Source organism: Mauremys reevesii, linkage group 2 (genome assembly GCF_016161935.1).
Source record: "Mauremys reevesii isolate NIE-2019 linkage group 2, ASM1616193v1, whole genome shotgun sequence".
Lineage (NCBI taxonomy): Eukaryota > Metazoa > Chordata > Testudines > Geoemydidae > Mauremys > Mauremys reevesii.
Window position 1 is genome coordinate 202,894,556 of NC_052624.1, and position 13,795 is coordinate 202,908,350.

The following is a 13,795-nucleotide window of genomic DNA, read 5'->3' on the forward strand; positions in this document are numbered from 1 at the left end:
GTGCTTGTGGGTAATGGCAGCATATGAGGGTCTGTAGGGGGAGAAAGAACAAAGTTGGGAAACCTGGGCTGTGCCTGTTTGGGGGCGGGAGGATGAATAGGAAACAACAGGAATATAGACTTAAAATTGGCACTAGAATTGTACCTAGCCTCACCTTTTCATTTTGCTCGTATGTTGCACCCCTTCACTCCATCCTGAGCCTGTATATTGCCTGCTTATACTGTAAGCACTTCAGGGAAGGGACCAGAATGAAATCCTGACATCAGTAAAGTCAGTGGGAGACTCATGCTACCCAGGAGGCCTGAAGCTGTTGCCCTTTTAACACTCTAAACATTGACTATTAAGAGGAATGAGGAAATGAGAGACAATATTAATTGTAATCCACAGACTAGGGCTATTGCTGAAACTCATTTTGTCTGACCTGACTGACATTTGAATATCCTTTTTATGTGCATGACTGCACCGAGAGCAGTGGAGTTTCCTCACTGGTGAATTTAGCCCAATTGCTTTAATCCAGCATTCAAAAAATGACATGTACTCTTCTTGAAAATTGCTGTTAAAATTGGAAATAATTTAATAGTTTCTATATGGATGGAAACTGTGTACTGATCTGGTACGATAACTAAAGACACATGGGAAAAATAGTCACCCAAGTGCCTCGTTATGCATGCGCTCTGCCAGCTGTCTCCTTGTGACATTCATAGTCTAAATGATTGATTACATTTTAAAAAAATCTTCATTCTGGATGGGTTTACAAAATTGAACTGGCACCTATCGAAACTGAATATGAAAATGGACAGTAACATTTTTGTGCCTTTGTTATGACTGATCATCTTTACAGCCGTAACTTCAGAGCCATTTTAAAAAATAATGCATTAGCTACTTGTATAAACTACCGGTAACGCCAAATGATGGAAAAGGTAGGGACTGACAATACTGCATTTTTCCAGCTGATTTTGAAATCTTCATCTTCTCTGTTCAAACGCTTTTCTCCTTTCTTTTTTGATACTGGGTGGTAGGGGGAGATATCAAAACCAGTAAAAATGGGGAAACTATCCACTTACTGTAAAGGCATAAGAATCTAACACTACATCTTTCTCATCATACAATAGATTCATGAGTGTATAAAGCAATGGTGCATGGTATTTCATGAATAGTTTAACTGTCACTATATAATGTAAAGCAGAAGCAGTTGTTTTTTTAATTGAATTCTAGTTATTAAGATGCCGTGGAAATTAAAGCAGGCATTTAGATAATTCTAAATTATGTTGTATAATGTGAGGTGTGGGGCTCCCCCTCCACTTTGTAGAGTTTTGCATAGAGTTAGTTTTTATTTCTCTGAGGTGGCAAAATAAATGGGTGGGGTCTAGAGAAAAGGCTCTTGCATGGGATGGGCTTGTTGCTCTAGTAAGTCTCTTGCATTTCTAATTCTCTAATGTATATAATGATGGACTCGTCATTTGCTTGTGGGTGCTGAGGTATGATAATTATATATGAACAAAAGCAGGTATGTAGAATGTTGGTCTTTTTAACACTTAATTCAGTATGGTGTGTTAGCCTGAAGGGTGAATGGCCACTGTAGCCATCCACCCCCTGTTTCATGTGCAACTTTTTATTAAATGCATTCTCTTGTCTGTACTCGAGGTAAGTAAAAGTGAAGTCTGAAGAGCTGATGCCTGAAGCACATTCAGTTTTGTAAAGCATTAAATGAAGCTTTTAAGTGGTCAATGGTGCATGTGCCCCCCTGTAAACAAGGCATTTCACAGCAACCATTGAGGCAATGGGTTGGGACTGATGATCCCCCCTCCCCACAAGAAAGTGATGAGTCAGTAACTTGAGCTTTTTCCAGAAACTCATCTGTACCCACTGAGGTCTTTATAGAGAGCTCACTGCAGCCTTCATCAATCATAAGGCTGGAGATATTGGCTGATGCATAGCGATGAAAGTAGGATAAATGAACACTTGGCTCTGTAGTTGTTCAGAAAGGTCAAAATCTCAAGGAAATTTAAACCTGAATATTCAAAAACGCTAGTCTACAGAGAACCATAATATGCCATTTCTGTGGCTCTTTCTACTCTTCTTAATGGCTTGATGAAATATTTATCATTCATTTGTATTCACAGTAATAATAGCAGTTGAGCTGTAATTTCTTCTGTATGCATTTTTGTTATATACATGTAGTAATAGAAACCAGCAATGGATGAAGTCAGCAATTTCTACTAGTCCCATTCCCCTCCTCCTCAACTGTCTCCTGATCACTTTCTGTATCCTATATTCTTGGTTCCTTCACTTCCTTCTCCTCCCCCTAATAACATCTGTTTTCTTGCTCAATCCCCCATTGTTTTTCTACAGACTCTATTATTTTACTATCTCACAATACCTTATTGAGAGCACAATACAAGATGTGGATTAAAGCTGCTCAGTAATAGGCAGCTTTATGGAACACCATTATAAACAACAGGAGTTTCTCAGGTCTTTCAAATGAATTTTGATATTTTTATACTGAATGAAATAACCATAATAGCTTTGTTATAATCTGTGCAGTTTTCAACAGTTAAATTAAATTCAGAACCCTCTGGAATGCTTATGTTTGCCAGCTTTGGTGTGTAGATTTCTTTTAAACTGGAATGCTAAATGAAATTGCAGCATTTGGGGGTAGGCAGGGAAATGATGCAATACATCTTATGAGGTGGTGGGAAAAACTCAGGGCCAGATTCTCTGCTGTGGGTGAGATCTGTTTGCTACAGCAGAATGGGTGGTGTCAGGGAGCTGGTTAGGGCTCCCTGTTTGTCCTTCCGCCTTTCTCCCAGACAGGTTAGAGCAGCCTGGGGGCAGTTCTAACCTTTGCCAACTGGTAGTGATCTCAAGGGGATTATTCATTAGCTGGGGATAGCCAATGCATGCTGTGCTCTGGCCACTCCCTGTTTTACGTCCGTGTCCTAGAGTCTAGGCACTTTGGCAGTGTAGGATGCTACTATTCTGGTTCTACTCCTGCTGAGAACTGCCTCTCATTAGAGAATCTCCTGCAGAGCCAATGCAGTAGTTTCCGACTGCTTCCTGCTGTTTACTGTCTTTTTAAAAAATGTATGAATTTGGCGGTGTGATCTTAGACACTCTGTAATGCACAGCATGCTAGTGACCTAAATTCAAACACAAGAATCAATAGGCAGCAGGAGAGTAGGCAGCCTACGTGGAAAAACCAAGCACTGAGTTGTTGATGTGCACCAGGGAGATCATAACACAAAGTGGCAATGGTACTTCCAACCCACTTATCAGAAGGGAGATGAGACAGATTTTTTTTAAACCCTGCCCCTTCTAGAGCCTTAATGGAGGAGATGATGAGGGTGGGATAGAAAGGTGCAGTGTGAGCCGCTATAGTCCTAAACACTCACCATAAGTTCTTCTCTACGTTTCCTGGAGGTCCTTCTCTCCCCAGATCAGTGTGTGCAGAACCAGTATTCAGCCCTAAGTCCTTCACATACATGAACACAACATGCTTAAAGGGCAGTGATCTCATGTATGGTCTACTCCTGCACTACATATTTATATATATTACATGGTTTTAGTAGTAAGATTGTCCTCAATAAGTTAGAAAAATGTCATCCTTTTTCAGAGGTCATTCCTAGACAAATATATCTCTTGTTGTTTGGAACATAAATATTAAAATTGGAATCATTGCTTTATTATGCAACTTGCAAAGCTGACTCTGTAGTAATTTATAATAATATTTAGAAATTTATTATAATTAAGAGAACTTTCCTCAAAGGGATTAATTAGATCATTGAAGTTTTTTAAATATAAAGCATTGATCAGTACATTACAGGAAATAGTTAGAGACTATATTTAGTTCATTCAATTAGAGTTGGTTTCAGTGTTTGCTTTATTATTACATTGCTATTTATTTTGGAATTCAGCGTCAGTTTCTCCTGTAACTTGACTTTATTTTTACTTTATGTATCCAGATTTTTTTTTTGAGGCTATTGAAAATAAATTAAATTTTATTAAATGCTTCACCTAGATTGAATCTTGGGTTATGCTGGCCACAAGCTTTGATTAACAGAGTATTTCGAAGTTTTGTGGCCTGCATGTATAGGGTGAAAAAAGATCTATGTTTTATAACTGGAAGGCAGGGTCTGAGACTCTTAATGACCATGTGAATAGGGAAGGTATAATAGGATTTTTTCGGTCAGGAGAAGGAGTGTGGTAGAGAGAAGAGTGAGCATTGGCTCACAGTAGAATGATAAGTATCAGAGGGGTAGCCGTGTTAGTCTGGATCTGTAAAAGCAACAAAGAATCCTGTGGCACCTTATAGACTAACAGACGTTCTGCAGCATGAGCTTTCGTGGGTGAATACCCACTTCTTCAGATGCAAGTGTAGAATGATAAACAGGGTAGTTTCTGAACTGTTACTCCTGAGGGAATTCTGTGCTACTGTGCATGGGCAGAATTTATGTCTCCCACAGATTTCTTTGCTTCCCACAGAAGAATAACTTTTTCATGGGGAAGCAAGGGGAAGCCACAAGATTGGTCATGCAACCCTTCCCAGCAGTATGTTTCGGGTGCCCAAGGCAGCCGGCAAAGAGGTGGTGCAGGAGGCGGGACTGGGGAAGACCTGACTCCTTACTCTGCGCCGGGCTCAGCTGATAGTTCTGGCTGGGCTGGGAAGGATGGGACTTCCTCTTCCTCTACATGGCATGTGGGGCTGGGTCAGACCCACCCCCATATTTCTCCCACAGCTGCAGGAAGCTCTGCCAACTTCCCCTTCCTCGCTTCCTACACCCATTTCTCCTCAGCTGCAGGGGGAGGGATCCTTGTACAGGGAGCTGCTCCCCCATCCGCCCAACCCCTGTGCAACCAGAACCCCTCATACCCAGACCCTCTTGCCGATCTTCACCTCCCCGCACTCAGAACTCCCCCTTGATGAGCCCCACTACCTCTGCACTAGGGTGACCAGACAGCAAGTTTGAAAAATTGGGACGGGGGTGGGAGGTAATAGGAGCCTATATAAGAAAAAGACCCAAAAATTGGGACTGTTCCTATAAAATGGGGAGATATGGTCACCCTACCCTGCACCTAGACCACCCCAACAAGCCACCCGCACCTGGATCCCCACCCCACTGAGCCACATTCTCCCAGCATCTGGACCCCGCACTGAACCCCTCACACCCAGACCCCCCACTGAGCCCCAACAGCCTTCACCTGGACCCCCTGCAGTGCCTCATTATCATTGCACCAAGAACCCCCCAACAAGCAGCTGTGCATCCAGACACCCTCCCCCCTGCACCTGGATCCCCCACTGAGCTGCCCGCACCCAGATTGCCTCACACAGAACCCTCTCAACCCACACCTGGATCCCCCCCTGCACTAAGCCCCTTCGTACTTGGATCCTGCCTTGCTGAGCCTGCCTGCCCACTCCTCATGCACCTGGCATGGAGAGATGGGTGTTTCTGGGGCAGACCTAGTCCTTGCGCTGTGTCAGGATTGGGTGCAGTTTCACCTCTGAGTCTGTGTCCGGGGTTGTGGGGGGCTGTGCAGTGATCTCCCGCCTCTGTGCAGAGAGTGGCCTGTGCTCCCCAATGCCATGCTGGAGCCTTCACATTTATTTGGCAAATAAAAATTGCAGAATTTTTAATTTTTTGACACAGAATGCCCTCAGGAGTATGATCAGTATATGGAGAATGAGGTGATATGCTGTTTTGTCTTACTTGTTATGATTAATTGGAGAGGAGGAGGGTAGAGTCTCTGGTCTGCACACAGAAGGTAAGAGATAAGGTTTTGGTGTCTCTACTTAACAATGACTAGGTAAACTGGAGGATAGTTATAGGCGATATGTGATGTGGGGAGTGATTTGCAAGGTTTTGTAGCCCATGTGTGCATATGCAGGCTAAAGTGGAGAGGTGTATGAAGAGTTCTGGTCTATTGACTGAGGCTGCGGATGCATACAGAGGACAGAATTATGATTATTTTTAGTGTATTCGGTGTGTGGCATTTCACTTGTGTATATTTAGTTAAAATATTTTTACCTGTGAGTGTACGTTAATATATAAATATATTACCTTCCCTTTATTGTTCATCCTGATACTTTCAAATGCTTAGACTTTTGTTTTTTAAATATAATATTGCTTGGTATATACAGTATTTTTTAACTTCAGTGTGAAATAGTCATCCTTTAATTAAAGTGAACAGTCTTTGCTACATTCTTCAAAACAGTAAAGGCCTATAATTCAGTAAGAATATTGACTTCAACTGGAGGAGCCTTTGCCTATTCAGTGGCAATAGCATTTTTATTAGGGGTGAGAATTTAATTTTTGGAATCTTTGGGTTCAGAATTTTTAGGCAAAATTGTATTAGACACCCATTCTGAATCTATGTATTGAATCATATCACACAATTTGTATCAAACAGTGACTTGTTTATTTAAAAATTGACTTGACTTCTGATTAACCATTTCATCAAGTGTGCTTTTAAACAATTCATGTTTAGGAGGAGGAACATGACCCCGGGCTTGCACTAAATATGGGAAAACTTCAAATAACTCAAATGCAGTGTCTCTTTGTCTTAAATATATTACTTCCTCAGATTTGTTTCCCCAGTACTACGACTTCATGAGTTCAGATCACAGGGTCATATTTTTGGCACCAAAACCTATTGATTAGCTAGAAGGGAGTAGTAAAGTGAAGATGAGAAGTTATTTCAGCCAATTGAATTATGTTTGACAATCCACAAATGTGGTTTGTGTGTACATTCCTCTTGCTATGTACAAACAAAAGTGAAATCATTTAAATTATATCTTTCCTTTTTAATATTCCTATTCTGTTTCCTTAAAAAAAAAAAAAAAAAGGGTTCCATGTTTGTCACGAAGGTCACAGCAGTTTCGGAATCCATGACTTTCTGTGACCTCCGTATCTTATGCAGTGGCCAGTGCGGATGGCCTAGGAGCAGCCTGAGGAGCTTGGGCAGCCCCTGGGCCAGCCACACCGGCTGCTGCTGGGGCAGTTTTGGGCCCACCCCCCAGCAGCAGGAGTTTGGGAGTGTGAGGGGCTCAGGGCTGGGTGTTGGGGTTTGGGGCAGTGCTTATCTGGGGGGGAGGGAGCTCCCCGGAAGGGCGAGAAGAACTCCCTTCCCTCAGCTCCTAGCTCCACGTGCGCACTCCACCTGCGGGCACCACCCCTGCAGCTCCCATTGGCCGCAGTTCCCAGCCAATGGGAACTTGGGGCGAAGTGGAGGCAGCAAGTGGTGCTAGGAGCTGGAGGTCCCCACTTCCCAGGAGACAGGTAGGGAGTGTGCCCCAGTCCCGCCAACCCCCCATCCCGAGCACTCGCAGTGCCCCCCTGGGCTGTGGCCTCTTTCCCCCTGAGTACCTGCGGCACCCCCAGAACCTCCCCTCCTCCCCAAGTTTTAGTCAGGGGTATATAGTAAAATTCATGGACAGGTCACGGGCCGTTAATTTTTTGGAGCTACACTGATTTCTGCCAGCTGACAATCTGACCTGATATTAGTGAAGACACTCAAGACAGTGGATTGATTCCATTTTAAACAGGAGTAATTCCATTAACTTCAGGAGTTGCTTCTGACTTACACTGGTGTAACTAATATGAAAATTAGGCCCCTTGAGCAAAAGTCTTAGTGAATTATATATAATTTATGCTCTTTATAAATAATGCTCTTGATAATTTTATGCTATTGAGAGTTAATTTTTCATTGGTTTTTGTAGTTGTAACTTAATTTTGATTGTTGCTAATCCATTAATATTTGTAAACTAGAAAATCCAAAAATAGTAATTTGTTAGTGAAGCTGTTGAGTGAATATTTGAGTAGTGAGATATTATTATCTGTGTTCTCAATTGTACAAAAGAAGGTGTAGAATTAGAGGGAGGAAATTTTAGGATTTTTTCCGTTCAGAGACCGTATTTTTAAAAAAATGTGGTTTATAATAGTGAGAAAAGGCGGTGAAGTAATATCTTTTATTGGACCAATTTCTGTCAGTAAGAGAGGCAAGTTTTCCAGTTTACACTGAGTTCTTCCAAGTTTTGACCTGAAGAAGAATTCTGTGTAGGCTGAAAAACTTGCCCCTCTCACTGACAGAAGTTGGTCCAATAAAAGATATTACTTCACCTGCCTTGTCTCTCTAATATCCTGGAGTCAACACAACTACAACAACACTGCCAACCACAGTGCTTTATAATAGTGGCAGTAGTAGCATCAGATGAAGGATAGGTCATTACACGCTGCTATGACAGATGGGCAATGCAAAACAACAAGAGATTAACCTTATTTTACAAATTATTTTTAAAGTAAACAAAAATGAATGGTTTAATGAATTGAACTCTGAGCCATTATCAGCCCTTTTAAAATGACCCCCAACAATTCTTTTTCCTCTCTCTCCTGCTCCTCTCTGTTTGTTTATATATTGTTAAAATAGTAAGACTGTTAAAGGACACATTTTATATACCTGCACGAAAGAAGTGTATACAGAAGTATATGGTGTCCTTCTAAATGAATACCTGATAAGGTAATAGATTAAATATTTGAGGACAGATTTCCAAAGTGTGGTGTCAGTTTGCGTGTTCTTAATGACTTGCTCTCACAATTTTTGCATCATATCACTTGTTGCATACAGTGTAAGAATTTACATACACACCCTACACAAAAGTTGAACACATTGATCATTACTGATTTATTCACCATTTGTGTGCACAAGAGAGTGCACAAAAATTGCACACACAGCGATACATGTACAAACAGAGCCCCTTTGAAAATTTGGTCTTCAGTGTATAGAAGATGTCAACCAAAAGACAAATGACTTGTCAAATTATATTTTCAAATACCTTATTGAACATTTTCATTTAAAACAATGGAACCCTAGTAAATGGTGTGGAAAAAAAATAAAGCTGTTAAAATGGAAAAAACAAACAGAGATAACCAAACTTATTGTACTAGCAAGCATCATTAGTTTAATCTAGGAATTGATAGTGGACTCATATACAAAATTAATAAGCAGCTTTATGTTCTGTGGAATTGCTTGTAATTGGCAAGTAACTATGGTTACCAGGTTAAAGAAATTATGACTTGATGAACAGAAATAGATGGCAAGAGCCTGATTTTTTTTAAATAGCTTAAAATCAAGATGTAGATCTATAAGATAGTGATGGCTAATAAGGTTCAAATATTGAAGATAATGTTGGATTTATTCATTGTGCCACTTGTGCTAATATAGAATATGTTCTTTCAAATCCTCATTTGATGTAGCATGGTTGTGACGGTGTTTATCTGGGTTTTGTTCCTCTATGGTATGAGGCTCTGTGCTGACAATATGTTCTTTTAATGTGAAATATTTTCTTGCTAATATTTTCATGTTGATTTATTACTGAACAAACGAAAATAAGCTCAAACCCACACTTTTCATACTGAGGCCTCTTGTTGTTTCCATTTTAACCCCCCCCCCCTCCACAAAGTTTAGAGATCTTGGGATAAAGTAATAACGTTTTGGGTTTGTTGTTTTTTGTTTGTTTTGTTTGTTTGTTTGTTTTTAACATTCAGACATATTGCGGGGAATGATGAAAGTATAATTGACTCATATCCGTGTGGGGCTGAATAAAATAAAGGGCCAAATTCTGCTTACTCATTCAAGTAAAGCTTTATTAAAGGCAGTGGGACTGTGGGGAGTGCACTTAAAAAGTTCATACTGATTTTAGAGAGATTGTGGGTTTCGGAGAGATTCCTTTAACTTAAAATGTGAAATAGTGCTAGAATCAATAATAGCTCTAGAATCAGAATGAATTTTTATGTGCATCCACTGAACCTGGGTAAGTATAACCCTCTACCCTTTAGTTGAGGTCACTGAGCAGAATTTGGCTCATAGTAACACCTTCATTAAAAGCTAACCATGTCTCATAGCAACAAAGTGGCTAATTTTCCTGCAATATCTCTCTATAGCAGTTAAATATTAACACTAAAGATACTGAGTAAAATTTGCAAAAGTGCCTAAGTCCCTTTTTCAAAAGTGACTTGGAACTAAAGAACCGGTATCCCACTGACTTTAAGGAGCTCTTAAATGGTTAGGAAAATCAATAGGACTTGGGCTCCTCTGTCATTTGCATGCTCTAGAAAATTTTACTCATTGGCTTTCACACACACTATTAATTTATTATATCTGATTATTATTATTATTATATTAATGTACTTGTGCTACAATATGTTCATTAAATGACAATACAGAGGGAAACTTTATGGATCCATAAACCTCCTTAAAATTCATAAATGTAATTAGTCCTAGTCCTCTGCATCAAGAGATGCTTTTCCAAGAAACCAAACAGCGGGCCACAAATGAATATGATCCATTGTACACTATTAGATTTTCAGGGCCAGAAGCAATGAGACAAAAACTTTGTGGTCGTCTTTCTCCATTTTCAAATGTAATTGAAAAAGAGAAAATAGCAGAGGCTGCAAGAATAACATTGAGTAGGTTTGATCATCTTGTTTTACAGCATAATCAACCATGACTACAGAATCGGGATCAGACTCTGAATCCAAGGATCAGGACCAAGACCAGCAAGAAGCCCCTGCTCAGCAAGGGACAGCTGGGGCACAACCTCAAGACCACCAGCAGCAGCAGCTCAGTGAGGAACATCAGAACGCGATAGACCAGTTCTCTGCTGTGGCAGCACACAGTACCCCTGTGAAAAAAGAGCAGGCAAGTGAACCATTTCTAGGTTTGGTGAACGTGGTTGATTAAATGCTATCTTATTAACTAATGACTAGGAGGTAGCCTGTGGTTTAGTCAAAACAATTTTTTTTTCTGAATTAAAAAGTTCCATTAGTTTGACAGTTTTTGCAGCTTTTGCTATATTGATTGACTGGTCCTGAGGGCTTAAAAATATTTTAGTTCACAGTTAAGCAATATCTTTTGGAATTAATGTCAGATCTCCTACCTGCTGCACTTAATTTCAGAGTCCAATGTTATCCTTAAAGGGAGGGGAAAACCCTTCAGTCTTTCACTGCATCAGATCACACTAATATTATTTTAGAAACTGAAAGAGTTTATAGGATTTATTTTCACGCTGACACCTGCTGAAAACTGATGTTTGTTTTGTGTGTGACCCGTGTAAAATCTCTGAGGTCTTTTAAACCACTATAGTTCTAAAACAGGGGTTCTCAAACTGGGGGTCAGGACCCCTTGGGGTTGCAAGGTTATTACATGGGGGGTCACAAGCTGTCAACCTTCACCTGAAACCCTGCTTTGCCTCCAGCATTTATAATGATGTTAAATTAAAAAACTCTTTTTATATATTTATAAGGGGGAGTCGCACTCAGAGGCTTGTTATGTGAAAGGGGTCACCAGTACAAAAGTTTGAGAACCACTATTCAAAAACAATTGCACTGTAATTACTTTTAAGCTGTACTGTTTTAGCTATGAGGAGTTGTTAAATGGTTATTCTTTTTTATTCATCTGTACATTCATTATAGTTGTGAAAAATGATCATATCAAAATTTTATCTCACCCTTTCCAGTCAATAGGTCAGGAGTGCCAACAATTAGCTTTAGCAGATAAGAGACCCTCCATTAGCTTCAGGTGTCTGGAAAACACAGCTCTTAGTGTCCTAGGGTTAATGACGCTTGTCTAATCTCATTCATCTTTGAAGTATGGAATAGAAATCAGTTTAAACCTTTTAATACTGTTAAACCTTTTAACAAGTTTGGGGCATTGCCTTTGAAGTGAGGACACATTATTTTTAACTGGACAAACTATAAGTTCGAACATACATTTAAAGCATTCCTAGTGACCTATGACTGCTTCTTTGCAGGTTGTGTATTGTGGATTTGAAGATTTCTCACTTGGATTTGAAGATTTCTCAATTTGTGCCCCCAGTGTTACATCCAAATTTACTTTGAGAGCAAAATTGTAGGCACAAGTAATTTCTGGTGCAAATGATAGCATTTTGATGTCTGCCTGGTTGGCCCAGTGTATTTGCATAGTTGAACACCCAAATTCTATCATTTGTGCCAGCAAATGATGTGGTGCAAAATTTGATTATGTGGTTATAAATCTGTTGCCTTATGTCAGAGTTACTACTCACGTTCACTATTTGCTATTCATTTTCTTCTTCTTCAAACTTATGCACCAGTTTTTGCCATCTGGGTCTCAACTTCCCCTATGAGACTGGCGGGATAACATGTTCTCACTAATTACTTAATTCTCTGGGTAGTTGAAGGCTCTTAAAAAGCTGGATTTCTCAGTAGATTGGTAAAGGAATATGGAACCTTTTGCCTCTAGGTCACCAGTCTGACTTCAGAAGTCATTACTATGAGATGGCTGTATAAACTATTTCCGAGTGCATGGGCGCCAACTTATATGGGCTCCTGGGGCTTTAGCCCCAGGAATATTCACAGACAGGGGCTCTGCTCCAGCAATATTTGGAGCTAGGTTTCTCCCCTGCTCTGCGCTGCCGGCAGCCCAGAGCCCTTTAAATCCCAGCCGCGGCCAGGAGTCAGAGGGCTCTGGGCTGCCTGCAACCGCGGGGAGCCCAGAGCCTTTTAAATCCCGGCCGCGGCTGGGATTTAAAAGGCTCTGGGCTCCCCGCTGCCGGCAGCCCAGAGCCCTTTAAATCCCAGCCCCTGGCCGCTGATTGCCCCCTCCCCAGACCTCTGCCCCAACTGCCCCCCAGGACCTCCATCCCCTATCTAAGCACCACTGGTCCTTGTCCCCAACTGCCCCCTCCTGAGACCCCACCTAACTTCCCCCCAGGACCCCACCCCCTACCTGTCCCCTGATAAACCCCCTGGACTCCCATGCCTATCCAATTGCTGCCTGTCCCCTGACTGCCCCTTCGAACCTCTGCCCCATCCAACCCACCCTGCTCCTTGTCCCTTGACTGCCCCCCCGGAACTCCCTACCTCTTCTCCAACCCCCAAACCGCTTACTGTGCCACTCAGACCAGCGTGTCTGGCTCTGTGCAGCTCCAGATAGTTGCTGCCATGCTCCCCCATGGAGCCCACAGCCCTCTCCCACCCCCAGCACCTGCCTTCCAGATTTGAACACCTTAAAATTCAGGAGTGCTCAAGCTCGGTTTGGGCAGCTTTTACTTCATTTCTCCCAAGGTGCCAACTGAAGGTGTTGGAGAACAGAGAGATTGGGTGGCCTCCTAATGCCTGGAAAAAGACAAAGGCCGGAGGAGGGAGTGTCAGTGCCTGTGCGGACTTCTGGGAAGTGCACGGTGTGGAAGGGGATGCTGTGATGCTTTGGAACAACTCCATACAAAGCCAGTCAGGACTCTGGGGGAGCCGCCTCTCTTGGAGCATACTGTCTCCAGGGCAAGAAGCTTACACCTTCCTGGGTCTGACCTCAGAGCATTCAGCATGCCCTTCCACACCATGCACTTTCCACAGCGAGTCTGCCCAGGCTGGTCCTGGGGCAACCAGAGGGCCCTGCACCCCAACTCCGCAGTCAGATGTGACTCTCAGCCAGACAGTAAAACAGAAGGTTTATTAGATGACGGGAACACAGTTTAAACAGAGCTTGTTGGTACAGAAAACAGAACCCCTCTGTCAGGTCCATCTTGGGGGGTGGGGAGCCCAGGACCAAGTTCTGGGTCTCTCCCCATTTCCCCAGCCAGCTCCAAACTGACACTCCCTCCTCTGGCCTCTGTGTCTCTTCCGGACAAGGAGGCCACCTGATCTCTTTGTCCCCAACACCTTCAGTTGGCATCTTGCAGGGGAAACTGAGGCACCCACACAGTATTCAGAGAAAATATTAAGAACATTCCCACTTCATCACAACAGGTGCAACAAAATATAAT

At 42.0% G+C, this 13,795-nt stretch overlaps 1 protein-coding gene across 25 annotated transcripts in view; it reads left to right on the forward strand.

Annotated features, from left to right (window-relative positions):
- The window catches only part of EPB41L3 (erythrocyte membrane protein band 4.1 like 3), a 201,346-nt gene that overhangs the window by 101,586 nt on the left and 85,965 nt on the right, over positions 1–13,795 (forward strand). For 12 of the 25 annotated variants that reach the window (XM_039521897.1, XM_039521898.1, XM_039521903.1 and 9 more), the window contains exon 2: positions 10,508–10,692. In XM_039521897.1, the coding sequence (XP_039377831.1) occupies positions 10,508–10,692 (185 nt within the window). Of the gene's footprint in view, positions 1–10,464; positions 10,693–13,795 lie in introns of all 25 variants that reach the window. The other 13 variants (XM_039521909.1, XM_039521912.1, XM_039521908.1 and 10 more) reach the window with 2 other exon arrangements.